This window comes from Poecilia mexicana, unplaced genomic scaffold, assembly GCF_051168715.1.
Source record: "Poecilia mexicana isolate PSO_F unplaced genomic scaffold, ASM5116871v1 scaffold_2, whole genome shotgun sequence".
NCBI lineage: Eukaryota > Metazoa > Chordata > Actinopteri > Cyprinodontiformes > Poeciliidae > Poecilia > Poecilia mexicana.
In genome coordinates, this window is record NW_028263371.1 from 34,611,278 (window position 1) to 34,639,184 (window position 27,907).

General features: G+C 39.4%; 1 protein-coding gene across 2 annotated transcripts; it reads left to right on the top strand.

The window, feature by feature from the left end:
* The first annotated feature begins 98 nt into the window (after window positions 1–98).
* On the top strand, window positions 99–27,906 carry cd99 (CD99 molecule). 2 transcript variants are annotated; one of them, XM_014974246.2, is made up of 13 exons: window positions 102–294; window positions 8,051–8,080; window positions 8,170–8,229; window positions 9,429–9,461; window positions 9,573–9,614; window positions 9,735–9,773; window positions 10,688–10,735; window positions 10,928–11,008; window positions 13,136–13,168; window positions 13,590–13,610; window positions 23,694–23,807; window positions 23,896–23,952; window positions 25,869–27,906. In XM_014974246.2, exons 1-13 carry the CDS (start codon window positions 231–233, stop codon window positions 25,895–25,897), a joined length of 651 nt encoding a protein of 216 aa, XP_014829732.2. In that variant the 5' UTR covers window positions 102–230; the 3' UTR covers window positions 25,898–27,906. The 2 variants fall into 2 exon arrangements, with proteins under 2 accessions (XP_087871215.1, XP_014829732.2); XM_088015089.1 differs by lacking the exons at window positions 23,694–23,807; window positions 23,896–23,952; window positions 25,869–27,906 and adding an exon at window positions 18,589–19,625 and having other exon boundaries at window positions 99–294.
* Window position 27,907: the final 1 nt, after the last annotated feature.

Genomic DNA, 27,907 nt, shown 5'->3' on the forward strand with positions numbered 1-27,907 from the left:
GATGGTTGGCAGAACTCGGTGACTCAGTGTGTTGGCGGACCGGACCACGCCCTCTCTGGCTGACACACCCAACCCGCTGCAGAGGCCGCGCTGACTCACAGTGTAACTCTATACCCGTTTCAACTCGGCTCAGCGCAGGGAAACAGACTGGTGGCCACAAATCCTCGGAGCTCACGAGTACTGGATCAAAACCAGTAAAAACTTCAGGAGTATCTCCAGTCGGTCTCAGGATGAATTTTTGTCTACGGATACTTTTCCTCCTTTTGCTCATCACTGCAACATTAACGCAGGATGGTGAGTTTGCTGTTTGAAACTTTTAGTCTCTTTCTTTGTGGGGGGATTCAGAATGTTTTAGTGCAGGCGCGTTGTCTGTTGAGACAGACAGACAAAAAATAAATAAGTGTATCCGTCAGAAACTTTTATTATCACAGAAACAAAGTAGCAGGATGAAAGAATGGGGGAAAGTAGGAGTTAATCAAAGTGAGCGCTGATTTTTCCATTAGGTTATTTTTGCGCTCAGCTTCATGCTTCAGTTTTTATAGGGTACATAAATAAAATCCTGGAACTGATTACAGTAACACAGCAGTTCTGAATAGAAAAGGAGGATTTAGGTGGATCTACGTTGTTCATCTGCAAGAAGTTGGGAGAGTTTTAGTGTTTTGTTTAGTACACGGGTTTCCTTTAACGAAGTTTATTCTATAGATAATTTTGAAGTGCAGCCATTTTCCAGTTTACATTGTTGTTATTTGATAAGTTGTATATGCTCTGAGTAATTTAATTTTTTTCTGGATTTCTGTGTTGTTTGATAGTTTAATTTAATCTCAAGTGTCAAAGAAGATTGGGACGGATCTTTATTGTAGTCAGAAAGTTGAATGAAAACTTTAGAAACTAAGTTACCAAGTACCATTTTTAAAGTGAAACGTTAAAAAGTTGTAAAGGTTTATTTCTGAGAAGAGGAACACAGATCTCTGAATCATAAAATGAAGCACAAAACCTTTTAGTCTGTAGAAGCATTTAAGAGGAAAAAGTGATTTATTCATCAAAAGTATATTTAAGTTCTTGTACAGAAGAGTTTTGTGTGTTTTTTTGTTTGTTAAAGGACAGAATGGAAACAGTTTACAAGTAATCTAGACTAGAGCAATCATGGATCATTCATGAAGCTGAGAGAATAGTTGAGTTTAATCTTTAAAAAACAAAACTGTGTCATCAGCATGCTGGCAGACCTTACATTCTCTGACAATATTCCTTCAAAAAGATATTTCTGCAGGTAGGAGATTATATCGTTGGTTATGTCTTCACAACCTGGAGCTAAAAAACGTTTAGTGTCTGACATGGTGAACTGTGTTTGACTGTTTTGGATTCTTTGTTGCAAGAAATAAAACCTCAAACCTCTGAGCTCACAACATCTGAATCATCAATAAGTTATAGAACAAGTCTAATATTACAGCTGCTGTGTCCCACAAAACCATTTATTATATTATCAATAATATATCAGGCTTAGAGGGATAATGACTTGCTTCATTAGATTTCTCTGGATATCCATGGATGTTAACCTTTGTATTTCATTTCATTGGGGGAAAGACATGCATCAAAGAAACGCTTAGCTGGCCTTTTTAGGTAAATCAATCAGGTCATCAATCATAACATTTCCTATAAAAGCTGGCAATACATTTACAGAGGGTCAGCACTGAAGTACATTCAGCTTTCCTTTTATTGAGCATATAAATGCTCCTTTAGAAAGATCTCAACAGATCATTTATCCAGGTGTATTTAAGATATTTTTGGATTTTAATTCCTTTGCATGTAAAACTGGATATTTTTTGTTGGCTTGTCTTTATTTAATTCCCTTTTATTTAATGGTTAATAATGGTTAATGGAGGGAAAGTGTTGTTAAATTTGTTAAAGTGTTTAGTTTATTTTGCAGCTCTCAAGTTGGAAGGAAGTGAATAGAATTTGAAAATTAGATAAATTTCTCTTCCAAATAACAAAAGTTACATATTTATGGTGGATGATAAAAAGTACACCTGAGGGTACTTGTTATCATCTGTTAACCATGGATCTCTGTTCCATGGTTAACAGAGATCTCTTAAGTTTAGTATCAAAATATGTTTCCGGGAGAAAAATCAGCATTACAGTTTTTGCACGTCAACAAAAGGCCTTTCTTCTGAGTGATGTCTTTGATGAACCAGTTTAAAATTCATAACAATTAGCAACAGAGATTGAAAGAGAGATAAGCTCCTGAAGAAGCTGATATTTGAAATCAACTTCTACATGAAAGAGACGGATTGAAAACTGGTGAAATCTAAATCCTGAGGAGAGCAAAGCAATAATGCCACTACACCCATGTATGGGCGTAGCTGCTGCTAACTGCAGGATATCTGCCAGGTCAGGCCGATAGTTTCTTCTCTTCATGAAAAGGAACCACTCTGCTTGTTATGATGAAGAAACTTCCATTCTTTTGTTACTCTCCATACAAAGTCTCTGGACCATCCTTATCTTATGTCTTTGTCTTTTTCCAACATGAATCTTTATAAACCACCTTTTCATGTGGCTCTGCTATTCAATGCTTCTGAGAGTTCTGTTTTCTAGGACTGTGGCTTTCATGACAGTTTGACTTCTTTTTGTAAACTCGTGTCAGTTTTTGGTTTGAAGCATTGTATGCTAGAACAATTTTTCCCTCTGGTTTTGGGAGCTGTGCAGCTGAAAGGATATTTTTCTCATTCAGTCTTACTTTTGGACAGTTGTTATGTTTAATCATGGCTTAAAATTAAATTTTGTTTCAATTATTTTTGAATTGAATTAAATTCAGTTTTTTGCATCATGGTGCCTCGTATAGATTGCTACTGCTACTCTGAATCCAAGGTTATCTGTTAGAATATTGCAGCTGGTTTAGATTTTGTTTCAGTTATTTCTCTTTGTGGTGGAGATTTTTTAGAAATTTTTGTCGTTTTTGTGGACTACCATCTGGGTGGTTTATCATTAGCTACAGTGGAGGGAAATGCCATCTGCTTAAACTTCTGGATCACATCACTAAGGTTTACCTTAACACCAGATTTTTAATAATCTACGTTAAAGATTCCAGTGACTGCATGTGCTCTCCTACAAGCCCACCATCTCGGTTTTCCTCAAGCTTTATTTATCCATCAGGTCACAGCCGTGAGGCTAATCAGCTGAAAAATTGAACAACTTTAATAATTTGTGGCTTGAAATTGCTGCTATTTCTGATAAAGTGCTTGAAGCTGGTTTAGAGAGTGGTCCAGGCAGCAGGTGGAAACATGGCTGACAGTAAACACTGTATGTTCACCACCAGAAGGTAACTCACTCATTCAGACTTGAAAAGACTTGAACATAACTTGCACTGTTGATGACTGAAAGTGTTTCAAACGTGTTTGGGGTTGACCAAATGATCCAAATGTCTTTGCTTTAACTACATTAAGTTAAGAAAGTCCCATTGGTTCATATTTTTAGTCTAAGTAAAAATTCGGACTGACTAACCTTCAGCAGGTGTGTGCGCAGGTGGCCACTCAAACTGTGGTCAAGGACCACTTCACACCCACTGCTGAAAAGCATCACTTTTAGTTTAAATAAAAGCCACTCAGAAAAGAAGATTTCTGTTGTAAAAACCAAAGAAGAGAACAGCAAACTGAAGCAAAATGCTTGTGGCATCTTGTGTTGTTTTCCATTTTCCTCGGATGGCCTTGGCACAAGATTGAATTCCAACCAGACCAAGTTTTACTTACTTATCTTCACTCATAAAGATTTAGATGAGTGATGTTGAGAAACTACATTTTTTCCCTCTATGAGTCCTGACTTTAGGTTGCCTTCTTGCTGATTTATTTTCCTTTACAAACCCCATAATGAAAACATCCATCTCCTGTGTTAATGTTTAAAAAGTTGTGATAGTAGATCTGGAAATCAAGATATTTAGAGGGAGGCAAGTCTCTCAAGAAATGAAAATTGCGCATCTCTAGCCTTCCCCCTTCCTTTTTTCCCTGGAGCTTTGATCCCAGCATGTTGTTTGACCGGTTTTAACATTTGCTTGGAACAATAATACTGTGATATGTCTACTACAGAGGACTACTCATGATTTTCACACTACATAAAAAGGCAAATATGTAACATTTCCACCTGCTGCTGCACACCCAACCATTCAAACATGTGGGCAGTCTGTGGAAACAAAGCACCTGTCTTTAATTTCTCTTTAGGATAAATAAAGTATTTTTGATTTTGAATTGAATTTATTCAGTAGAACATCTGGAAGATGTGTTCAAGCGTCCCCAGACTCCGGTCACCCTGCCACACCTTCATCTGCAATACAATCTAAAGACCAGGATCAAAGCGGGCTCTGTGATCATGTGAATAATTAAATATAATGTAGGAGATTCTGTTCCATTAAATGCATCATTGAACACAGGACTTGCACTTTTGTCTTAACATGTCACAAATGTGACATTATTTAATTTACATTAAATAGGAAGTCATGTTTTGCTGTACATGACCACAGGGAAACTTAATTAAATGATGAAGATATCAAAAACCTAGTTTTGCTGCCTAGAAGCAAAATACAGTCAAACAAACATATAACGTCATTATCAGAGTATAAATAAATACTTTGTTACTGCTGTTGTATGCTTGAAAATCTTTATCAATCAGTGTGCAAAAACTTTCCAAATTTCATTCAAGCAGAATATTTATGTTTAGATCAGATACTTTAGCCTTGCTTGTGTGCTGAAAGCACCATACAAATCCCAAAAACTGTTCACCAAAAGCAGAACAAATCCAAGCAGATCCTACTTAAAAAAGGATCCGTTAGGGTTCACCCTGGCATGGCCCGCTCTACTGCCTGGGTTACTGGTTCTTATGAAGTCTTAAAGCCCATCTTCTAAATGCTGAAGACAATTAGAACCATAGACATGAAAACATAAACAGCTCATTGAGCAGGCTGGCCCATGCTGTGATACGACACAGCGTTCGCCATTTTGGACATGGTGTACCTGCCAGTAAGCTAATACAAGTAAATTGACTGAACTTGATAAAGCGCCGTTCGACAAAGTATTTTACATTAATACCTGTCAGTGACACATTCTCTCACACACCCTAATTTATTGGGGAATCAAAGAAAGCACTAACGGGAGTGTTTCTAGCATTTTCATGCAATTATTTAGTTGTTTTCAGGGCTTTCTGAATACAGAGCATGTTTACATTTGATACAACTGATTCTGATACGTTGTTTTTGTATTGATATTGAAGAACACACACACCTTGAGGGGTGTATTCATTAACATATTTACACAACTCCACAATTCTATGTGCATTTGTCATTTCAACAAATTAATTTTTGGACGGTATTTTATTGTAAAGACAATGAACTTTGATAAATCAGCTACATATTTTTCTTACTATTTTCAGGAAAACAGCTTTTGTTACAGTATGATATTCTAACTTTGCTACAAACAGTTTAAACAATGTGTGAGAGGAGACACTTCTGGGCAATTTAGTTTTATTGGAAATATTTCCTGGTTGGTTAGAAGCTAGTTTCTGTCCACAAGATCAAGGAATTCTGCTTGTAAAATTACGTTATTTTCTTTCATCCTTACCTGTGAAAGGTAATGCCAGTGGATCTGGTTGGTACTGTAAGACGGTTGAAACAAGGCCACACAGCACATGAATTGGGACCTCTGATCACGCCACTGCACATTCAAGATGGTAATGACTCAACGTTCAATGAGGCGTCTAATCATGTGTATGATTAGAACCACCTGCAGCCTGGATTCAGACCCGCTGTTCTTAAAGTTTGAATGAATATGAGGCTTCAGTGATCATGTTGTCTGTCCAGAGCTGCTATGAACAGAATTTACAAGTTCTGTTTGGAAACTTAACCATGACCAGTGAAGGAAAAATGGTGCTCTCCTGTGAAAAGGATATTCTTCAGCTGAGACCATGCTGAGTTATGAAACATCCAGCTGATGTTTGGTCTGTTTGAAGTTAGTCGGTTAACATGTTGAACTCTGACAGAGTTTTAGGCAAAGTCACTGTGATTTTAATGGAACCATTTCTTCCATCCATCCATGATGTGTTGGCATTCACATGTAAAATATGTAATTCATTCACATGAAATATGTAATTCTAATTTAATGAGAAAACACTGGCAGGTTCTGGTTTTTTATAAATTGCATGTGAACAGCCAATCAGTGCAAGGGAAATGAATGACTGCTATATAAGCACTAGCCAATAAGGTGTCAAGTAGCATTGCCCATACCTATTTGAGATGCATACTTTTGAGGAATAATTTGGAGTTATCTTTCACAGAAAGTTACCCACAGACATGATCTAAGTCAGTAAGGTTCGTTCACTGCTGGAGCTGAAAATTTAACTTAATGTTGACAATTACTGACGCAGATATGAAGTGTGTCTTCAGGCAAGTTTTATTTGTTAGGATATTTAACTCATCAACAACCAATGACCTCTAAGGTTCAAATGGATCATAACCTTGAAGACGGTGACATCAGTGACCATGAAAGTACCATAGATGTTCTGGATAGAACTAGATAGATGCATAGAAAATGTCCAACAGATGAAAAGTTGTTTTAATTCATCCTGTGTCCATTTACTACAGTGTTCAGGTCAATGTTAGCATAGTTAGCTATGTCTAACAAAATAAGAAAGACTGAAATGGAGAAATATTTTCAGTAACTGAAAAGAATAAAAACGGTAAATAATGTGGAAAACTGTGAGTAACTGGAACTATTAATCTAATACAGACTGAAATTATATGTATAATATCTTTATTTTCATTTTTGTGGATCTCTGCCTTTCGAACTGATGTGAAATAGTTTCTTTTTCCTCACAACAAGTTTACATCAGCTGTCGGCAAATTACGGTACTCCATAAATGTTCTGGCAGCTCTTTACCAGAACAGTCCCACCCAACTGATGGTGGGATAAAACACCATCAGTTGTTCAACAATAATTGACTAGATTTTTTGAAAATGGTATCTTCTGCTGAGCATTATTACCCAATCGATATCTACATAATCACAATATAATATAATACAATATAATACTTTAACCTTCTGCACCAAAAATTACCAAACTACTACTACTACTATCACTAATGCAAACTAAACTAAAACTATAAAACTAAACAATATTTAACAACTAATAAAAACTTGCAAACATACTGTAAAAGCTAATTGAAATTAACTGAGTCAGACAAACAAAAAGTCAGGATGCAATAAAACAAAACTATAATGAAAAGTATCAAACTATCATAACCCTGGTTCAGGTTAGAATTCCTGATGTTAATGTTTTATCTTTGCTACTAGCTATTCAATCATAATAGAGTAGCTTGAGTTGAGTTGAAAGTGTTTTTACACTTCAGAAGAGTTTCCCTTGCTGTTGGTCAGGGAGAGTCAGCTCTTTGTATCCAAAGCTCCCAGCTTTAAATAGTTTGCGCCCAGAAAGCCTTGCAGAACCCTCTCTGATGACTCATGCTATTTAAAGCTGCTTTGCACGTCAGTCACTGCTGCCATGGGAACCACCAAATAAATCTATCATTATAGATTTTTTTTATAGATAGATCTGAGTTCTTCTCACAGTCTGATATAGCAGACTAAACCTTTTCTTTTTACTTTATATTCAAAGGACCTGAAGGGGCTAAATGCCAGAAGGTTACACACACTAACAGTGCTGCGTCTGCTCCTAACTGGTTAGTTGACACATGCTGATGTCATGACTTTGTAAGCTTCTGATAGGTTCATGTACATCAGTCATAGGAAGGCACTATAGTTCAGTCAGGAGGAATGGCCCAAATTACTGTTGTTAAAGGATTCTGGAAGCTGAAGTCAGAGAGTTTGAAGACAATTCTACCAAATACTGAGGAAATAGATGGACATTTCTGGAACGAAAAGGAATAAATTGGCTGACATTCAGCAAATGAAATATTTTTTGTGATCATAACTAAAACTGTAGAAGTTTAATCTGATTTTATGTCAGTATATGTACATGTGTAACACTGTGTAACTCTAACCATGGTACTCTTTGTCATACAGGATTTGATCTCTCAGACGCTCTCGGACCTGGTGAGAAACTTTCTGTTTGAGCACATTGCTAATTTAGATGACTGGAAGCAGAATCATCAACTCTGCATATGCACTTTCATTTGTTTTAGACCCAACACCAGAAAAGCCCAAAGAGCAGCCAGGGTCTCCGAAGCAATCTGGAAATGATGGTTTGTATCTTGGCATGCATCATCTCAGCCTGTTGATGCATTATTGCAACCCAAACAGACCACATCTATCTTCCTGTTTCTGTTCATTACACAATGTTATAAGGTTAAGCTTTCTTCCTAGAGGAAGTGAAACATTAAACCACAGCATTGTTGCAGGAAACACCAGTTCTGTCTAACGTTGTGTTGCTGATGGTGAGGCAGCGTGTTGGAGTGGCTCTATTATATTAGGTCTGATTTGTTCATCATTGTTTGGTTGAGGTATTGCATGTTAGGACAATTATTCCTTCTGGTTTTGGATGCTGTGCAGCTGAAAGGATTTTTTTTTCAGTTGTTTTGATGCATAATCATGGCAAAAAGTTATTGTTTTTAGTTTTGGATCAAATTGAATTCAGCTTTTAGCTTAGTCAGCTTCTCCTATTGATCTTTGCAGCTACGTCACTTAATCAGACGAGGCACATGACGGACGCTGAGGGATGAGATTGTTTGGCTGCGTTGCAAACTCCAGTCAATAGTGTGTCAAATTGCAATGTGGCTAGGTTTTTCAGGATTATGTCTCTTCAGTGTTTCCACAGATTTCTAAAGGACTTTCAAAGAGTGTGAAATGACTTTGGACAGTGAGTGCGACTTGCTGTGTGTGTGAGAAGCTACAGAAGTAAAACTTCAGAATACTCAGACGCAGATTGGCATTTGTTCAAGGCAAGGGTGGTGAGGCAAGAAAACCACTGAAATGCCAGCTTTTCTCTTCTGCATGTTATGACTCAGATGTTGTCACGCACAGGTTGCTATGACTACCCTTTCATAAATGAAACCACATGCACTTCATGTAGCTGCAAAGTGTGACGTGTCATCCTGTAGAGAACTCATCTTGTTAGCAGTGAATTAAGGTTTCTGATTGGACAGAAGAATGACCCAATATGGCTGGATGTGGTTTTATTTTCCTGAACGCTGTAGAACATGTGGAACAAATTATGCAGTGGCTGAGTTTGTTGAGCATGTTTTACTCAGAGTACAGCCTGAAGTCATCAGACAGGTTTGAAACTGGACTTTGTTTTACCGTATGCTCAGGTTGCATGAAGTGTGTGTTTTGCAGAATGACTGAAAGAAGTTTTGTGCTGCAGGGATAATCTGTTTCCATGTGAGACGGGTTGTGTGATCAAATAGAAAAATCCCTGCAATGTTAATACTTCTCCTGTCCTCAGGTGGGCTGGACCTCTCCGATGCTTTTGGACCAGGTAAGACACAAATTTGCTTTCCAGAAACTTTCCTAACACCCATCTAACAATGGATTCATTACCTCGTGGCATTTATTATGTCATTATTAACATTAGGTTTTTTTTGTACAGATCCAACGCCTGCTCCCAAAAAGCCAAGTTCTGGAGATTCTGGTAGGCTGAGGTTTCATTCTCTGCTCTTAAAGCATGTAGAGAGCTGAAAGCTAAACTGGAACCAGGTTTACCTGTTTACATGTTGGCAAAGCGACCTGATGGGTGTGTGTCCTGCTGCAGGTGGCTTTGGGTTTGACCTGGAGGACGCTCTCAAACCAGGTAGGCCATGTGAAAATCCTTACACACCTGGAGCTTTCCCTCATTTATAGATTCTTAGGGGGGGAAAAGGGAACAAATGGACAATTTTTCACATTTAGGATCACTACTGTACATCAAGGCAACTAATATACAAAATCAGTTGTCTTTGTCGCAGTTGCTATACAAAATCACATTAATTTGTTCTTGTCATGTTGTTTGGCTCTTCTTGTCTCAAGCAAACATTAACATTTGGAATAAAAGTGCCAGAACTGAATCCTTGTTCCAGAATCATTTCCTTCTGTGATAGACTTCCCTTCTCTAACTTCACAGACATGATGTCCTCTCTGTAATCACACACATGCAGAATCTTGATTTAATATTTAAGATATGTGTACACTCTTAAAACAAATGTGTTCTTTCTCAATACATTTTATTTTTATCTTGTGTTGTTTTAGTTCAACAGCTATGTGTTAAACCATTGACCAATCACTGATTGTTTTTTATTACATTTGATGTCAACACTTTTGTTTTCAGAGTATACCATTTCAACTTTATTTGTGCCCACAGCTAGATACATATTCTTCATTTTGTAGCCACTATAGCACAATTGATACATAAAACAAAATTTAAAATATCTTAATTGGTCTAAACACAATTCTTAAAACAGACTAAATTCACTTTCTAGAGCTAAAAACAGTTTTTAAGAAATCCATGATTGTTACCTTCACACACTTCATTAAAGAATGCCTTCCTTCTATGTGGTCACATGATGAAGGTTTTTCACAGTTTCCTAGAAACGAGAAGTGGCTCAACTTATCCAGTCATAAAAATATCGAAGTATTCTCCATCCACTTCCACAGTGGGGCAGATATTTGGCTCTTCCTGTCATTGCTGGCTTATTCAGATCTTGATGACCGTTTGGTCTCTGTGTGCAGGCCCCACCGAGAAACCAAAGAACCCTGGGTACAATCCAAGCGGTGGAGGTGAGTGGACAGTAGATCCAGCTGCTGGTGTAGCAGCCTTATCAACTCACTGAGGCCCGGAACCAGAGCTGTGAAGCTGAGTTGACACAATGCAAAGACTAAAACACCAATATGAGTCTTGGAAACATGGATGTGTCCTGATATGTGGGAGGGAACTCAAACATGGACCTGAACTGCTCTGTTTTCCTCCAGGAGGAGGAAGTTTTGATGATTCTGACCTGATGGATGTTAGCAAAGATGGTTACAAGCCTGATGATGGAGGACGCTCTGGAGGTAGGACCACATGAATGTCTACCGTCTTTAGAAGCTGATAGTTGATGTTCTGCTGTGGTTTGAGGAGAGCAGAATCTCATGCTTCCAGTCTGGTTTCACCATGTGGACTGACAGTCTAAGGTGAGAGGTGAGTATTTCTGTGAGATTTGGTACCAACATGTGTGGCAGTGACACAACTGAAACCAGACTCTTACATATAAACTGAATAAAGAGACATAAACATATTTATTCTCTTCCCTTCCTGATATCTTGGCTGATTTTCTTTTCTATCATGTGAAACAAGAAAGCAGTGTCTTTCAGGTGAGGCCTTAAAATACATCCACAGGTGTTCCTTCAATTAGCTCAAATGTGTCAGTTAACCTATCAGAGGTTTGTGGAAGGAAACCCAAAAGGTTGAACCTGAGTACATAGAGTTTAAGGGATAATTATCCCTGACACTGTCAACGTTTGAATTTGAGGGAAGTTGTGAACAGGATTATTAAAAATGTAGGAGCCAAGTTTTCTGGCATTTAGCAAATATAAATAATTTTGGTAATTCCATTTAACCCAAAACAAGACAGATTAGGTTTGATTTAACTTCCCACAGTGAGGAAAAATGTTTGTGTCTTTATTCAGTGTATATCTGCCTTCAAATGGAATCTGTAACAAACTGTAATTTGCTTCTTGCTATTTACATCACAATCAGTTAAAAAAAGAAAAAAAAAACACCCAGTCCTTTTCTAGTTTTCTAGTTATTATTAGTCATGGTCCATTTGGTCCATTTGGTCCATTTGGTCCATTTCTCACTCACTCGTCTTCATGTGTCAAATCATCATGCTAACAGCCTGTTTTTCTTTAAACTTCTGTCATCTTCAATGGATTTTCTGTAACAAACATAATTATGAGGGGGGAGGAAAGGGTTAGTCTGAAGAGGAGGAGCCAAAGCAAATGAGGTGGATTAGCAGTTCTTGCCAACAACTGATGTGTCATCCAGGAAATATGGAATATTCTCTCTGCTTGCTACTGATTGCTACTGGATGGCCCTTTATTCACACATGAGCAAATATCTTTGAAGAGATTAGGGTGATATGAGTTGAACAACATTTGATATATCTTTCTAAATAAGTAGTTTCTAGTTAATTAAGTCAAAGTTGTGACTCAGGGCTGTTGTAACTTATTAATTCAAAGTCTTCAAAGAGTTATTGCACATGATGATGGCTGTTGGCAGGACAGTTCTCTTGTAGCTGTCTGTGTCACAGCTACATGAGGCCTCTGACTGAAGACACTCTACCTTCCCAAGACAGTCTGATGAAGAGGATGGTCAGGGCTGTTCATAACTTTTTATGAAGAATCCTTCTTTGTATAATCCTCTCCACAGGATCCACAGTCATCCCTAAAATAAAACCAGAATAGAACCAGAACAGAACCATCCTTCTCTATCAGGCTGTTGAGCATTTTTAGGTTCCTGGTTCTGGTGTTGCTGCCCCAGCAGATGACAGAAGAGATGATCCTCTCAACAACATATTTCCAGAATATCTGCAGCATCTGGCTGCAAACCTTGAAGGAGCTTAGCTTCCTCCACAAGTCCAGTCTACTCTGTTCCTTCTTATATTATAGATGCTTCACTGTTGCATCTCCAGTCCAGTCTGTTGTCCAGATGAACACCAAGACATTTATATTCCTCAACCACCTCCACTTCTTCTCCCATGATGGAAACAGGGTTTATCTAATTCTGTTTCTACTGAAGTTTACAATCATCTTCTTTGTTTTGTTCACGTTTAAGATGATAGTTTCCACACCATGACACAAAGCGGTCCTCCAGATCTCTGTACTCAGCCTCTTGTCCATTTTTGATACACTGCAGTCATTTTACTATTTTTATAGATGACAGAAGTCAGACTTGTGGTGGCAGTCTGAAGTGTAGAGAGTGAAAAGGAACATTGGGAGTACAGTTGCTGATCACCTGGCTGGTGAGTCCTTAAGTCTCACAAACTGTGGTCTGATTGTGAGGTAGTCATAGATCCAGGCAAAGTGCAAACTTTAGTTTTCTAAAAGAAAATATAAAACAGCTTCATTTTTGCTTCTTCCATTCATGTAGAAGCTAAAAATCTCTAGACTGACTAACTTTTCTTCTTCTTCTGCTTCCAGGCCGTGCAATGGACCCTGGCTATGATGACCAAGGTAAGCTGCTGTGCTTTTGGTTTGGTTTGGACATGTTAGTGCAGTTTAGTCTCTTGCTGTGACTCTGCTCTTTAGCTCTGATGCTATCAGCTGTAGCAGTGCTAAGTTTTGCTGAGATGACTGAGCAGGGATTTAAGTGCTGAAGATTAAAATTGAAGAGTGAGATGAGAAACTTTTAAGCCACTCTCTTTTACTTTGCTGCCAAGAGTCCACTTGGATCAATAATTCTCCAGGATGTGGTCTGTCTGCTGGAGAGCTCAGAGGATGGATGACTTTTAGCATGTCACCATTTGACCTTTATCTGATTATATTGAAATTTACTTCCTGCAATATAAATTTTTTGATTAAGCCAATGTGTTCTTACCTGAGTATTATGGGTTGAACAACACAGACTGACTTGGTTTCTGATTTTTTTTCACAGATGGAGCTGGTAAATCTCAAGGTAAACCTCTTCTATAAAATGAGCTGTACACTGATGAAAGCAGCATCTAGAAAGAGGAACCACTCATTGGAACATTTTTTTGTAATTTTTTTTATAAAGAGCCCAGATAAAATCTATGCTTCTTAAACTTCTGCAAAGGTTTAAGAACTTCTTTTTTTAAAGGTTTTATTGGCTCTATAGTGGCCTTTATTTGAATTGACAGAAAAATAGGTAATGAGAGAAGGGGGAAGACATGGGGCAAAGGTCACCATGCCGGGACTCGAACCTGCGACAGCTGCGTCGAGGACTAAGGTGTCCTTATGTGGGTTGTCCTTAACCCCTGCACCACCACAGCACACCCTAAGTTTAAGAACTTCTTAAACTTCTGCATTAAATTGGTGTATTTTCTATGATTTTAGGTGACATCATCACAAATTAGAACAGAACAGTGTAGAGAAATTAGTGCATTGCTTTCAACATAGAATATATATATATATATATATATATATATAAAATTCCCTTCTCACCCTCCGCGGGTGGTCTCTCTCTCTCTCTTTTTCATCCTCTGAGCTTGGGTCCTCTACCAGAGGCCTGGGAGCTTGAGGTTCTCCTCCAGTGTCTTGGCTGTGCCTAGAACTGCACATTTCTGGACTGAGATGTCTGATGTTGTTCCTGGGATCTGTTTGAGCCACTGCTCCAGTTTGGGGGTGACTGCCCCGAGGGCCCCGATGACCACAGGCACCACTGTGGTCTTCACCTTCCAGGCCTTCTCCAGTTCCTCTCTGAGGCCCTGGTATTTCTCCAGTTTCTCCTTTTTCCTGATGTTGTGGTCACTTGGTATTGCTACATCCACCACAACGGCTTTCCTCTGTTCTTTATCCACCACCTGATAAAGAACAGGTGGTGTTCTATATATATATATATATATATATATATATATATATATATATATATATATATATATATATATATATATATATATATATATATATATATATATATATATAGAACAATGACTGCCAAACAACTAGTAGCTCAGTGCTCCAACATCCGCAAACGGCAACTGCTATCACAACTTGAGATTGACGAGGTACAACACAAATGCTACGGCATAAGGGAGGAGCCCAAAGGTAAGGTCAGGGGGGAGTTAACTACTCCCCACCCCGAGACTGGGTATGCAGCCCCAGTAATGAACGAACTATCAAAGCTGAACGAGACAGCAACTGACCTGAGAGAGAGAATCGTGGCCCGAATGAACACCAGGCAACCCCGACGCCAATTACAACGGCTGAGTGAAGTACCATCAGAAAGTCTCATTGAAGATGTGAATGCAGCATTGAGAACAATCCCTACCAACACCATAACAGAAACCAATGAGCTGATATACAACTCAGCATCAGTGATCCTTGAAATGCTCGGCTATAAGAGCAACCATGAGACCCAATATCCATCATGGAAAAGACGGTTAGAGGCTAAGATCAAGATAACAAGGAGGGAAGTGAGCCAGCTGTCAGAGCTCCTAAGGGGTGCAATGAAAAGATCAGTACCCAAGAAGTACAGCCAGATGCCCATACCTGAAGCACTCAAAACTGCCAAACAAAGGCTCCAAGCCTTGGCCAGCCGCCTAAAGAGATACACAAGAGAGAATGAAGCCAGGAGGATCAACCGGCTCTTCTCCACCCAACCAGCTAAAGTGTACTCTCAATGGCAGGGTACTAACAACAGAGCAGACCCACCAAGGCTGGAGACTGAACAATACTGGAAAGGCATATGGGAAAGGGAGGCGTCCCACAACAGCAAGGCACAGTGGCTAACCTCTCTACGAGAGGACCACAGCAACCTCCCTGAACAAGCCCCGGTAACCATCACTGTGGCAGATGTGCAAGAAAGAGTCTCGGGTATGAAAAACTGGACAGCACCAGGGCCTGACATGATCCATGCCTACTGGCTAAAGAAACTCACTGCCCTCCATGAGCGACTGGCAGCTCAACTGAACCAGCTGCTACAGAATGGGACTCACCCTGAATGGTTAACTGAAGGGCGCACAATCCTGATCCAGAAGGATCCCTCAAAGGGTTCAGTCCCATCCAACTATCGGCCAATAACCTGTCTCTCTACAACATGGAAGCTCATGTCAGGCATCATAGCGGCTAAGATAAGCGGACACATGGATAAATACATGAGCACGGCACAGAAGGGCATCGGCATAAATAGTAGAGGAGCCAAACACCAACTCCTTGTAGACCACACAGTCGCCCGAGACTGCAAAACCCGACACACCAACCTGTGCACCGCTTGGATTGATTACAAGAAAGCCTATGACTCAATGCCACACACCTGGATCATTGAATGCTTAGAGATGTACAACATCAATAGGACTCTAAGAGCCTTCATTGCAAACTCGATGGGGCTGTGGAAAACCACCCTTGAAGCCAACTGCAAACCGCTTGCACAAGTGTCCATCAAATGTGGCATATACCAAGGAGATGCTCTGTCCCCACTGCTGTTCTGCATAGGCCTGAACCCCCTCAGCCAAATCATCAACAAGACTGGCTACGGATACCGACTTAAGAATGGGGCCACAATCAGTCACCTCCTCTACATGGATGACATCAAGCTGTACGCCAAGAGCGAGCGAGACATCGACTCACTGATCCACACCACCAGGATCTACAGCACTGACATTGGGATGTCATTCGGACTAGAGAAGTGTGGCCGGATGGTTACAAAGAGAGGGAAGGTCGTCCGCACAGAAGGGGTCTCACTCCCAGAGGGAACGATAGCAGACATAGAGCACAGCTACAAGTACCTGGGAATACCACAAGCAAATGGCAACCTCGATGAGGTCACAAGGAAAGGAGCCACAGCCAAATACCTCCAACGAATAAGGCAAGTCCTGAGAAGCCAGCTCAATGGCAAGAACAAGATCCGTGCAATAAACAGCTATGCCTTACCAGTAATCAGATACCCTGCCGGAATAATTAGCTGGCCAATGGAAGAGATGAAGGCCACGGATGTTAAGACTCGGAAGCTACTAACCATGCATGGAGGGTTCCACCCCAAATCCAGCACCCTGAGACTGTACACGAGCCGTAAGGAAGGAGGCAGAGGACTAGTGAGTGTGAGAGCCACTGTCCAGGATGAAACATCTAAGATCCATAAATACATCAAGGACAAAGCCTCAACGGACGATGTGCTCAGCGAATGTCTCAGGCAATGGGGAACAGAGGACGAGGTGCTGGAGGAACCATCATGGGAAGACAAGCCCCTACATGGGATGTACCACCGACAAATAACTGAAGTGGCTGATATCAGGAAATCCTACCAATGGCTGGAGAAAGCTGGACTCAAGGACAGCACGGAGGCCCTCATCCTGGCCGCCCAGGAACAGGCCATAAACACCAGAGCAATAGAAGCTCAGATCTACCACACCAGACAAGACCCAAGGTGTAGGTTGTGCAAGGAGGCCTCTGAGACAGTCCAGCACATAACAGCAGGGTGCAAGATGCTGGCAGGGAAAGCGTACATGGAACGACATAACCAAGTGGCGGGCATAGTGTACAGGAACATCTGTGCAGAATATGGACTGGAAGCCCCGAGGTCAAAATGGGGGACACCCCCAAAGGTGGTGGAGAATGACCGAGCTAAGATCCTGTGGGACTTCCAGATCCAGACAGACAAGATGGTAATGTCGAACCAACCGGACATTGTGGTGGTGGATAAAGAACAGAGGAAAGCCGTTGTGGTGGATGTAGCAATACCAAGTGACCACAACATCAGGAAAAAGGAGCATGAGAAACTGGAGAAATACCAGGGCCTCAGAGAGGAACTGGAGAAGGCCTGGAAGGTGAAGACCACAGTGGTGCCTGTGGTCATCGGGGCCCTCGGGGCAGTCACCCCCAAACTGGAGCAGTGGCTCAAACAGATCCCAGGAACAACATCAGACATCTCAGTCCAGAAATGTGCAGTTCTAGGCACAGCCAAGATACTGCGCAGAACCCTCAAGCTCCCAGGCCTCTGGTAGAGGACCCGAGCTCAGAGGATGAAAGAGACCACCCACGGAGGGTGAGAGGGGAATTTTTATATATATATATATATATATATATATATATATATATATATATATATATATATATATATAAAAGAAATAGAAATAAATCCACAAATCTAGCTTAGGAAGTTTTCCAGAAACTTGTGTTTAAACTCTTCAGAACTACCTAAACTTTCATTTATTCAAATGAGAAATTAAATGTTGTAACTCAGCCGAGTATTTTCAAAGTGTCATTATGGATCCTGATGCTCTTTAAATCTCTTGGTAGGTAAATGTAGGAGTAGTGAATATAATCCTTGTCCACCATCTGATTGTGTTTCTGCTCTGTTCATATGAAGCCAATGTGAGGGTGTGAATACTTTCATCAGGCTGTGTATTTGCTGGAACTCATACTTCTCCTTCCTAAACTTACTGAGTCTATAACAAGCTTGACCTTTTTATTTCCCCAAGTCTTGATCAGCTCCAGCACAGGCTGCTGCGTTTACATGTGCAACTTGCAGCGCAACATTATGTGCAGGAAAATTGAAATCAGTGCATCGTCATGGTGATTGGAGCATGCAGCTGAGAGCTCCTTCTTCCTGCCTTTGTGTGTGTAAACTCTCTTTGGGCACGTTGATGGTTTCCTGTTGGATCAGTGTTTTCTGGAGTGTTTTTTGGGAATTTCCTGCTTCTCCTCCAACAGAATCTATTTAATAGCTGATTATTTTCCTCACTCACCCAGAATAACGTCCTCATAGCTTCCCTGTGAAGGCTGGACTGGAATCTTTGTGTATTAAGTCTGTTTGTCTGATTACGAGACAGTGAGTGTGAGTTGGAGGTTCCCACTTAGTTTTATTTCGTTTTTCCTCCAGACATGGAGGTGGTGTGAGGCTCAGTTCAGTTTGATGTTGCCAGCCTTGGTCTGGTTTGTCCTAGCTAAATCCCTGCTTCGATTGTGTGTCGTTGCAGATCCAGATCTTCTGTGGGGCCAAATCCTGAAGATGCTAAATGCTAACATGCCAGAGGAATTCTTTATGTGGATGTCCAACTTAAAGAAAGTTTTAAACCCCCTGTTAGAGAGGGCGATGGAGCTCCTGCAGAATCTGCCATGAGCATTAGTTAGACCCACACTGTTGGTTACAGAACCATCCCTGCTTAGTATTTGGAGTTGAAACCACATGTTCATATACAGTCAACAAAAAAGACAAATTTATTTTTCAGTTTGAAATTAAATCCGACCAAACTTCTCTTGCTGTAGCTTAGTTAGAATTAGCAGAATTATTTGCTAATTATTTCTATTTGCTAAGTGCCAGAAAACTTGGTGAGAACATTTTTTAGAGATTTTTTTTTCAAACTCAAAAGTTTTCATACATTTTTATGGTCAGCATCGGGGTCTTTCAAACTCCAGCACAATGTTGTGAGTTTGTGGGAGGATACGGAAATGTTTGACTCAAATCATACATTTTAAAAGAACCGATACTAAACAAGTGTATGTAAACTTTTTAATTTGAGAAGAGTTAAAAATTCTCTAAAAACATTTCTCATTAAGTTTTCTGGCAGTTAGCAAATGGAAATAATTATGCTAATGCTAACTGGACCTAAAACAAGAAAAGTTTTGTGAGACTAAACTTCAGACAATAATTAAAAAAAATGTGTTTGTTGATCAAAGTATCTGGTTTCAGCTTGGCTGCACTTTTCTTTTGGGTTGTTTTCTGCTCCTGTGGGGTGAAAATGAGAAGTTTCTCTCAGGTTGGGTTTTCCTACTACAATGTGTTGCATACAGTAGATATTCTCCCATCTGGCCACTGGGATTTGGATTGTGGGACCGCCCTCTACTTTACTGAAACTTTCATACATTTTTAGCTCTTTGTTTATAGGGAGGATGTACTGTAAAAAAAAAACACTCCTGATGATTTGGTGGGATTCAGACGTTGTTACATGTTTTTTATTTGTTTACTTTGTTCTGAAAATAAACTAACCACTACTTGTGGTGTTAAATATGGTTATTAATGTATCAGGGTTTTGTTTTGATTTACAGCCTTTGTAAAACTGATTTTAGCTAATTAATATTTCCAGAGTGAAATGTGAGACAGCTCCTGATTCAGCAGAACCTTAAGCCCAGCAGTCAGGCCCCTTTGTTAAGTCAGAACTTTTTTTCCATAACTGTAAGCTTAGTCCTACAAATGAAACTAGCTGCTGTTAAGATCCATTAATAAGCTTTTATGTTGCTGCTCCTTCCGGTGAAAACTTAGCTAACTTTAAATGTGGGTTGTGTTTGTTTTGTTTATGTGTTCTGCTGTCATGGCTTCATGACAGAAATGCCTCATTTCTGCCGATCTGTTGTCTCACCTTGGATCCATGTGAATTGCAGCCTGAGCTCACATTCTTATAGTCAGCATTCAGAGTGCTGTGCTAACAGAGCCATGCTAACCTACAGTCCGCTTCTGTCTGTGCAGGTTCTCTCATGATTCAAAGCATAAGTGCAAAAAATTTTACAATACTTCTGATCCATGTTCATAGAACACATTAAGTTTGATCAAGCAATTAGTTCCCTTTTTCCAACATTGATGTGGAATTTTCAGTTTGTTCCTTGACATTGCATCACTCTCTTCAGGTGTTTTCCCCCAGGCTTTGAAAACAGCAGTTATCAAACCACTGATAATAAAGAACAATCTGGACAAATCACAGAATTACAGGCCGACTTCTGACCTCCCATTCATCAGCAAAGTTATTGAAAAAGCAGTTTAAACAATTAAATAGCTTCCTAACGATAACCAACCTCTTTCACTCCTTCCAGTCTGGTTTTTGTTCTCACCACAGCATGGAGACGGCCTAGTCAAAGTGTTCAATGACATCCATATAAATACAGACTATGGGAGAACCACAGTGCTGGTTCTGTTGGACCTCAGTGCAGCTTTTGACACTGTTGACCACGACATTTCACTGAATCGACTGGAGAGTTGGGTCGGACTCTACGGTCCAGTGCTCAGCTGGTTTGAATCTTACATAAAAAACTGGGATTTCTTTGTTTTAATCAGAAACTTCTCATCAGAGAGGTCAAAGGTCACATGTGGTGTACCCCAAGGTTCAATCCTAGGACCCCTTCTTTTCAGTATTTATATGCTCCCACTGGCTCAGGTTATAACAGGAAATAAGATCAGCTACCATAATCTTATGCCTTGCTGCTGAAATGTGCTATTCAAATGAAATTTTATTGAATTGATTGATTGATTGCATAGTTCAAACATTTAATCCAGACTTGTGGAAAAAAAGAAATATCTTCTTACAAGTCTGAAAAGTGTGGCATGCTAAAATTAGTTGAACCTCTAGTTGTCTGCAGCCTCCAAAAAGTTTTCTTCCAGGATTTTCCTGGATTTAACTCCATCCATCTACCTATCAATTCTGACCAGGGGCACGGTATATGGGGGGAAAGTAATGATAATTCTAGGGGCCCTTACCAACAGGGGGCCCTCCACAATTTAATTATTTATTTTTTGTTCATAGAAATAAAAAAATAAAAAAAATGGGGCCCTGTCAATTACAAAATTAATCATATTGTATTTTCAAAGATTTTTAGCAGTAAAAATGTAATGTTCCCACTCCCAAATCAAAAAACACACATCCATATTTGCCCTGATCCCCCCACCCCCGCATTAAATGGTTTGTTCCTGTTTGAAGCGCTTGAGAGTGACGCTGTTCAGCTGCAAACAGTGGAAGACAAGAACGATTGTGGCAGTTACTATGCTGCTAACGTTAGAAAATCAGGTTTTCAAAGAGAGAGAGGGGGGGGGGAGAGAGAGACAGAGAAAGGCAAGAGTGTTAATTTATAACCCAGTTTTTCTCTGAGAGGTGTGTAGACTGTGTGAGATTATCAACCATTTAGCATAATTACCATAGCTACAAACTAATGTTTGCCTCCTTTTCACTAGCATTTAATGAATTAAGGAAAAAATTACCAACATGTTCATATATTTAACTTGTCTCTTGTACCTTTTACCACTAAGCAACAGATGAGTCAGTCAGCAGCAGCTCTAACCCACGTCCCTCCTGACCTGGCCTCTCTCAAGTGAAATTAAAGCTGCAGTGTCACTTTTATATAAATATTTCTTTTTATGTATTTTTTAAAACTCATGTTGTGACAGTATGGTATGAGAGGTAATCTGTGAAAAATCTATTTCCTCTGCCTTCTCCCAGTGCTAGAAACAACCAGTCAGAGGCAGGAGAGTTATAGTGCTGTCAATCACAATCTCATGTGGTGCTGCTCATCCTTCCTCCCCCTCGATTTGTGCCGTGCTGCTGCTAGCATAGCACAGAGTTGTGCAGATTCAAACTGTGAATGCTCAGTTCAGTTAGCATAGCGACCAATGACGGCAGATAAACTGTTTCTTGTAATAAGTTGTTTTTCCATCATTAGCACATTTAGCAGAGTGAATGAGGCTAATTGACAGCGCTAAGAGCATCCTACTAGTTCTGATTGGTTGTTTTGGTCAGAACGGTGCATTACTTTAACCAGTAATAGTAATTCAGGAAAGAGGTGGAGGAGATTGATTGTTTTCACAGATTATCTGTCTCATAAACTGCTATGACATGGTGATAGCTTTAACAAATATGGAGAACACATATTTTTTTTAATTAAAGTTATGTACTGCAGCTTGAATAAAATTGAACTACATAGCATTTTTGAGAAGTCTGGATTGCTTTATGTGTATTTTGCACGTTGCTTTTGACTGTTGCTCAAGGGGAGACATTTCAGTATCTAAAACTAATAGAAAAAAATTAAGCAACCTACTTGCATACTGGATGTGGACTGTTGGATGTTAAATTCATGAGCAGTAAATATTGTGTTAACTATCAGTATTGAACCAAAGAAAGCAAGGCAGATGCAGGCCTTTAAAATTGGGTCAAATAGACTCAAAAAATTGTAACAGCTGCACGAGGGGACCCATTCACATTTTTTGTCACGGGGCCCAAGATTCCTGGGGGCGCCCCTGACTCTGACATAGGAAATCATCCCCACAGCATGATACCACTCCCAACTTATTCCATTGTGAAGAGACTGTTTTGAGGGTGAAAGATTTTCACCACACAAAGCAATATATTCAGGCTAAAAAGATCAAACTGTCTGTCTTGGCTGCTTCCCTGATAGATGCTCTCAGTAGCTGTATTCCTATTACAAAACCTTGTTTAAAAAAAACAATTTTGCAATTGCGGTGTTCCCATTAAATAAGAAAATAATTACAATTCATGCAATAAGTCATTACATAAAAACATTTAAAAGGGAGTTTGAATACAATTACATGCCACAATTATCAGATATTTGGGAAATAACTGCACAGAGATGCAGATGAAATCCTGAAAGCTTCCAACCGGACTGAATGTAACAAAGTGAAGGAATGTGAATATGCTTGGAAATGGCTGGAAACGGAACAAGGTTAAAGTAATTTCCTGTTCTAAGGGTTTTTGTTGGCAAAGTAGCAGTAACAATTACTACAGATTTCCTATTACTACGGAGATGGGAAAAGATATGCATTCTAACATTAGAGAGCACCATTCTGCATCTGGGAGGGAGCAGCTTTAGTCAAGTTCTGCACAAGATCCAGAATTGGACAGAACCCATTCAGGCGCTCTGTTTGTGTGGGAAATCTGGAGTTTATGCTGAGAGCAAATGCCGAAGGTTCCTCAGCAGTAAGTCATTCTGTAAGCTGGAATCCGCTCTGCTTTTCATGTGGGGACAACTCCCTTTTTTAGCACAAAGAATCATCACAAGGCACGCATGACTCATGATGCCCTGCAGCCTGGGACTGTCCACTTCCTGTTTTTAGTACTATATTTACTTCCCTCTTGTGGATAACATGAGTCACTGCAAGATTAAACCCCCAAAAGAAAACGTTTAGTTGTGAAACCATTATTTTATGCCACTTTTTCAATGAAATAAAGAAGGTCAATACAATCTTTATTATGCTAACTCAGTTTTTTCAGTCCTTATTAAAGCAAAAGTGAATAAATTATGTCAAATTGTTCTGAAATGAATGTAATCTTAACCAAACATTTTGTGTGTGTTGTCTCTGCTGCAGGAGGTTCCGGACCACTTGCAGGAATCATTAGTGCTGTAGGTGTCGCTCTGGTGGGAGCTGCGTCCAGTTACTTTGCTTATCAGAAGAAGAAACTCTGCTTCAAGCTGCAGGGAGGTCAGTGGTGTTTCTTCTGAACAGTCACACATGGTGGGAACTGGATCACAGCGACATCCTGGTTCTAATCAGAGTTTGACTTGTTCAGGTGCAGATCCAGAGAAAGGTCAGCGAGGAGGTCAGTCTAACCCAGGAGACAACCAGCGTGAGTAACTGTGGATTCCCACATTGTCACGAACTTCTAATGTATCACATAGAGTAGATTTGACCAATGTTGGTTCTACAGTTCACATAATGGTTTCTATCCACAAACACACCCACCTTATCCAGAAGGTCGAAGGTCATACTTCATAAAAAGTTTATATTTCATAAAGCAACCAGTCTGCTTTATGCCAGAGGCAACCCTGATTTAATGAAGTCAGTCACATAGTTAGGAAAATATGGTTTTTGAAGGGCAAAATGGCCCTGGCACATATAGGCAACCAGCTTCTTTGTTTGGTTTGCCCAGGCAGGACCTGTGAAATAAACTAAACATAAATTAAAAAAAGATTTATTTAAAATCAAATAATTACATATAATCTATGATTATTTTAACAACTACTGTAAATTCTACCCTTTAGTGATTAATTATGTAAAGAAACAAAAGGGAAGCTATCTGAGAAGAAAATTTCCATGACTGGGAGTCACAAAGGACAATCTTTACCTTGTGACCTTGTTCTGGGTTTCCAAGACAAAACCAACAAAAATACATCCCATTATAGCTGAGAAAACAAAATCACTCATCTAACCAAAAAACAAACACTACTAAACTTCCTGACTGGCCATAAAAATAGGAAAGAAATTAGTCAAAGGAAACTCCCCATATAAACACTAACATGCAAAAGTTTAAATGTCAATATCAATCAATCAAGTTTATTTGTTATAGTACATTTCACAAAGTGCTTTAAAAATACAAAAACAAAATGTCATAAAAACAACAACTAAGAAACCAGAAACAAACATTACATTTTGATGAGGGCCATCATCAAAATCATCAATACACTTCAAATATGCTGGTCAATGTTCCATTTATTCTGGTTCAAAAGCAACTCTGAACCGCTGGCTTCCAGTCAGGGGAAAAACTGATGCAGCACTGGATCACTGAAGCTTTCCTGCAGTTCACTGAGGAGGAGGAAGTGGTTCCAGGTGAGACAGCAGGCCTGCAAACAAAGAGGAGAAAGGTGGTCCTCCAATATGAGGACCCCTACTGGTCAGTGGACAGAACAACACTGATTGAAGGCCAGAGTTTCGCCTCATTCCTGCAGGTTCTTCTGATCCAAACTGTTGATGTGGTCTGTGACATTTGAAGTTTGGCTGACAATAAAAATCTCCTCATTAATGTGTGAAGTGGACCTGAAGGACATTTAGTGAGTCCATGTTGGATCACTCCACAACCAAATTTTGTACACGGATTTTTGCTGCTTTTATAGAAACCAACTGTAGTAGACATGTTTATGGATTTTTATTCATATCTTGTCTTGTCAGTTTGATTCAGCATTTATTTAACCTAAACTAATGAGGCCTAATCAGCCAATCAGAGATTATCTTTGGAAACATTGCATTAGACAGTCAATAAGAAAAACTCGATATTACTTTTTTATTTCAACTAGTTAAACAAGATGCATTGTGGGAGGAGTTTTCTGCTTATTATTGAGGAAAAGACTGCACTTTAAGGGACATGCTGATCCAAAAACAACTTTTGCTCTTTAGCATAACAAGGCCGCATCAGCAGATTATCCTAAAAGGCTTTTTTTTTTTTTTATCAGACGCTAATCTGGTTTATTATTGTGTTTGTGTGGCAGTTATTAGATCTATGCCTTTTTTTGGTTTTTGTGTGTTCTGCTTGAACTTTTCAAAGTTCTGTTACAATACTAATAATTCCATCTATAAAAAGAACCCTGCCTTGACACCAATGGCAAGAACCTGGACGAAACTAACTAACTCATCATCTAGTGAACGATATGAATTGAGTAAAATAGAAAACACAGTTTGAGTGTGAGCAGCCTGACACCTACTAGTGAGCAGTAGGTGTCAGGAGTATCCTTTGTGATCATTTATTTCTTTTTCCTTTTTCCTTTTCAGTTTTTAGCAACCTGCTCCGGAACAACTAGATCCTGAACCAGAATTTGATCCAACTTTTCAGCCAAGAGCCTTAAGACGTCTTTGGTACAGAAAAGAGCCACAAGTTCCACCAACACATGCAGAACAAAATGACAGCCAGCTTATAGCTTATCTTAGTCTGAGCTTCAGCAACAGTCAGAATGTCATTTTTGTAATGATTTCAGGGTTTTATGTTGATGTCTTTTGACTTCATGTAACTCTTGTAAACTTAATTTTTGTCTTTTTCGTGTTTGCTAAACTGTTGGTTTCATGTAATGAGTCACAGCAGGAAATCTGTTTCCTCCAGTATCTTCCATAAAAACATTGTTCCCCTCAGGAAAGGACGCTTGTGGCGTTGGCTTCTGTTTACTGTGGAGAATCTAATCTCACCTCCCAAATAATCCAAAGATGAGAAAACAGAAGTAACCTCAGCCACTGTCCAGGTCAGAATCTTCTAGTTAGCCACTGATCTGCTAAGAATTGGTCATCATTTGTAAACCCCCCACCCCCCCAAAAAAAAACAAAAAAAACAAAAAAACAACTAATATAAATAAAATCCTTTTGTATAGTACAGAAATAAGAAACTCAGAACATTTATTATAATGGGAGTTCTGAGACAAACATGATGTGTGACTCGAGATGTTTTTAGTTTTATAAGACACTGGTCATAAGTGTTTTCTGTAGCTGGGTGGGAATCCAGCTGAAGGAGCTTTAATGTAAACTGATTGTCGTGTAACCAAGGGCTGAATGAAAGTGCAAATATGTGTGAGGGACCTTTAGAAAAACATAGAGAGCTGCAACAGAGCTCTGTACTGTTTTATGGAAGCATTTAGCTGCTAAAGCTGGAATATAAATAAAGCTGCAGTATCTCCTTAAAACATGAAACTTTCTGGTTATAATGAGAAATAAGTGTTATTCCTCAAAGTGTTGTTTCATTGTTACCACCTTGCATCTAAATGGCAAGAAACTTTCGTGTTATGACAAGATGCTACTGCTTTATTTCCCAGCTGTAGCAGTTAATTACTTCTGAACTATTTGAGATTACTAGTCCTAATTCTACTGCTGTTTAGTTTAGTTTTTCTTTTCTAAACCGTTTGCACTGTTTCCTGATGGATTTTAAACACACCAAGCTAGACACATAGAGTAGCTGCTTGGTTAACCCCTAGAACCCGACGGACCCACCGGTGGGTCCAGCTGTCACATGACCTCGGCTCGCTCTGTAAACAAAGGCTTCACGTGCCTTTAAATTTGTTTTTATTTTTTATTATCCGCTAAAAGAGGCTTTAATCTTTCAAAAACTATTCCGCATAAAGGTTTTGCCCAAAATGATAAGATTTAAATTTATTTATACCCCCTGAGGGTGTAAGAGGTGCTAACTTGGTTAAGCAGCTAACTAGCTGCTAACATGTTAATAGCTAGACTAACTAGCAGCCAGTTAGCTAGTAATATCTTAGCTGCAACAAAGAGATAATGCTAAAGGCCATTTTTAGTGGATTGTTTTCTTGTTTTTTAGTTGAAAAATTAAGTACTGATACCTAAAAAATGATGTTTTTTATCTCACAGTTGGATATCTGTTTATTATGCCTTTGATATAAGATATAAGCTTTAGCTTAGTCCATTTTGGTTCTGCTGATTCATATAAAACATCGACACACGCCGAGATTCTGCTTCTTTGTTGAATCTCATCACTTCTCTTTCCGTTGAGCAGTTGCTGTTATCTGTGTTTGACGCCTTTTAATTTGATAGCCCAGGACGAGTTGTTAAAGAACGTCTTCATTGTGAAATACAAAAACAAGCTGCATCTCTATGTGCTGTAAATAATCCACTCCTTTGGATTGGAGTTCTATGACTTGTTCTGTCAGCTTCTACCATCAGTTTGATGTGTGTTTTGTTATTTTAAACTTATGTCTGTTTTACCTACATTGACATTGTGCAGGTCTGTTACTGGAATACTAAATGCATGATTTGTCATATGATTTCTGGTGTGTACATGTTTTTAATAAAGTGTTATTGTACACTAT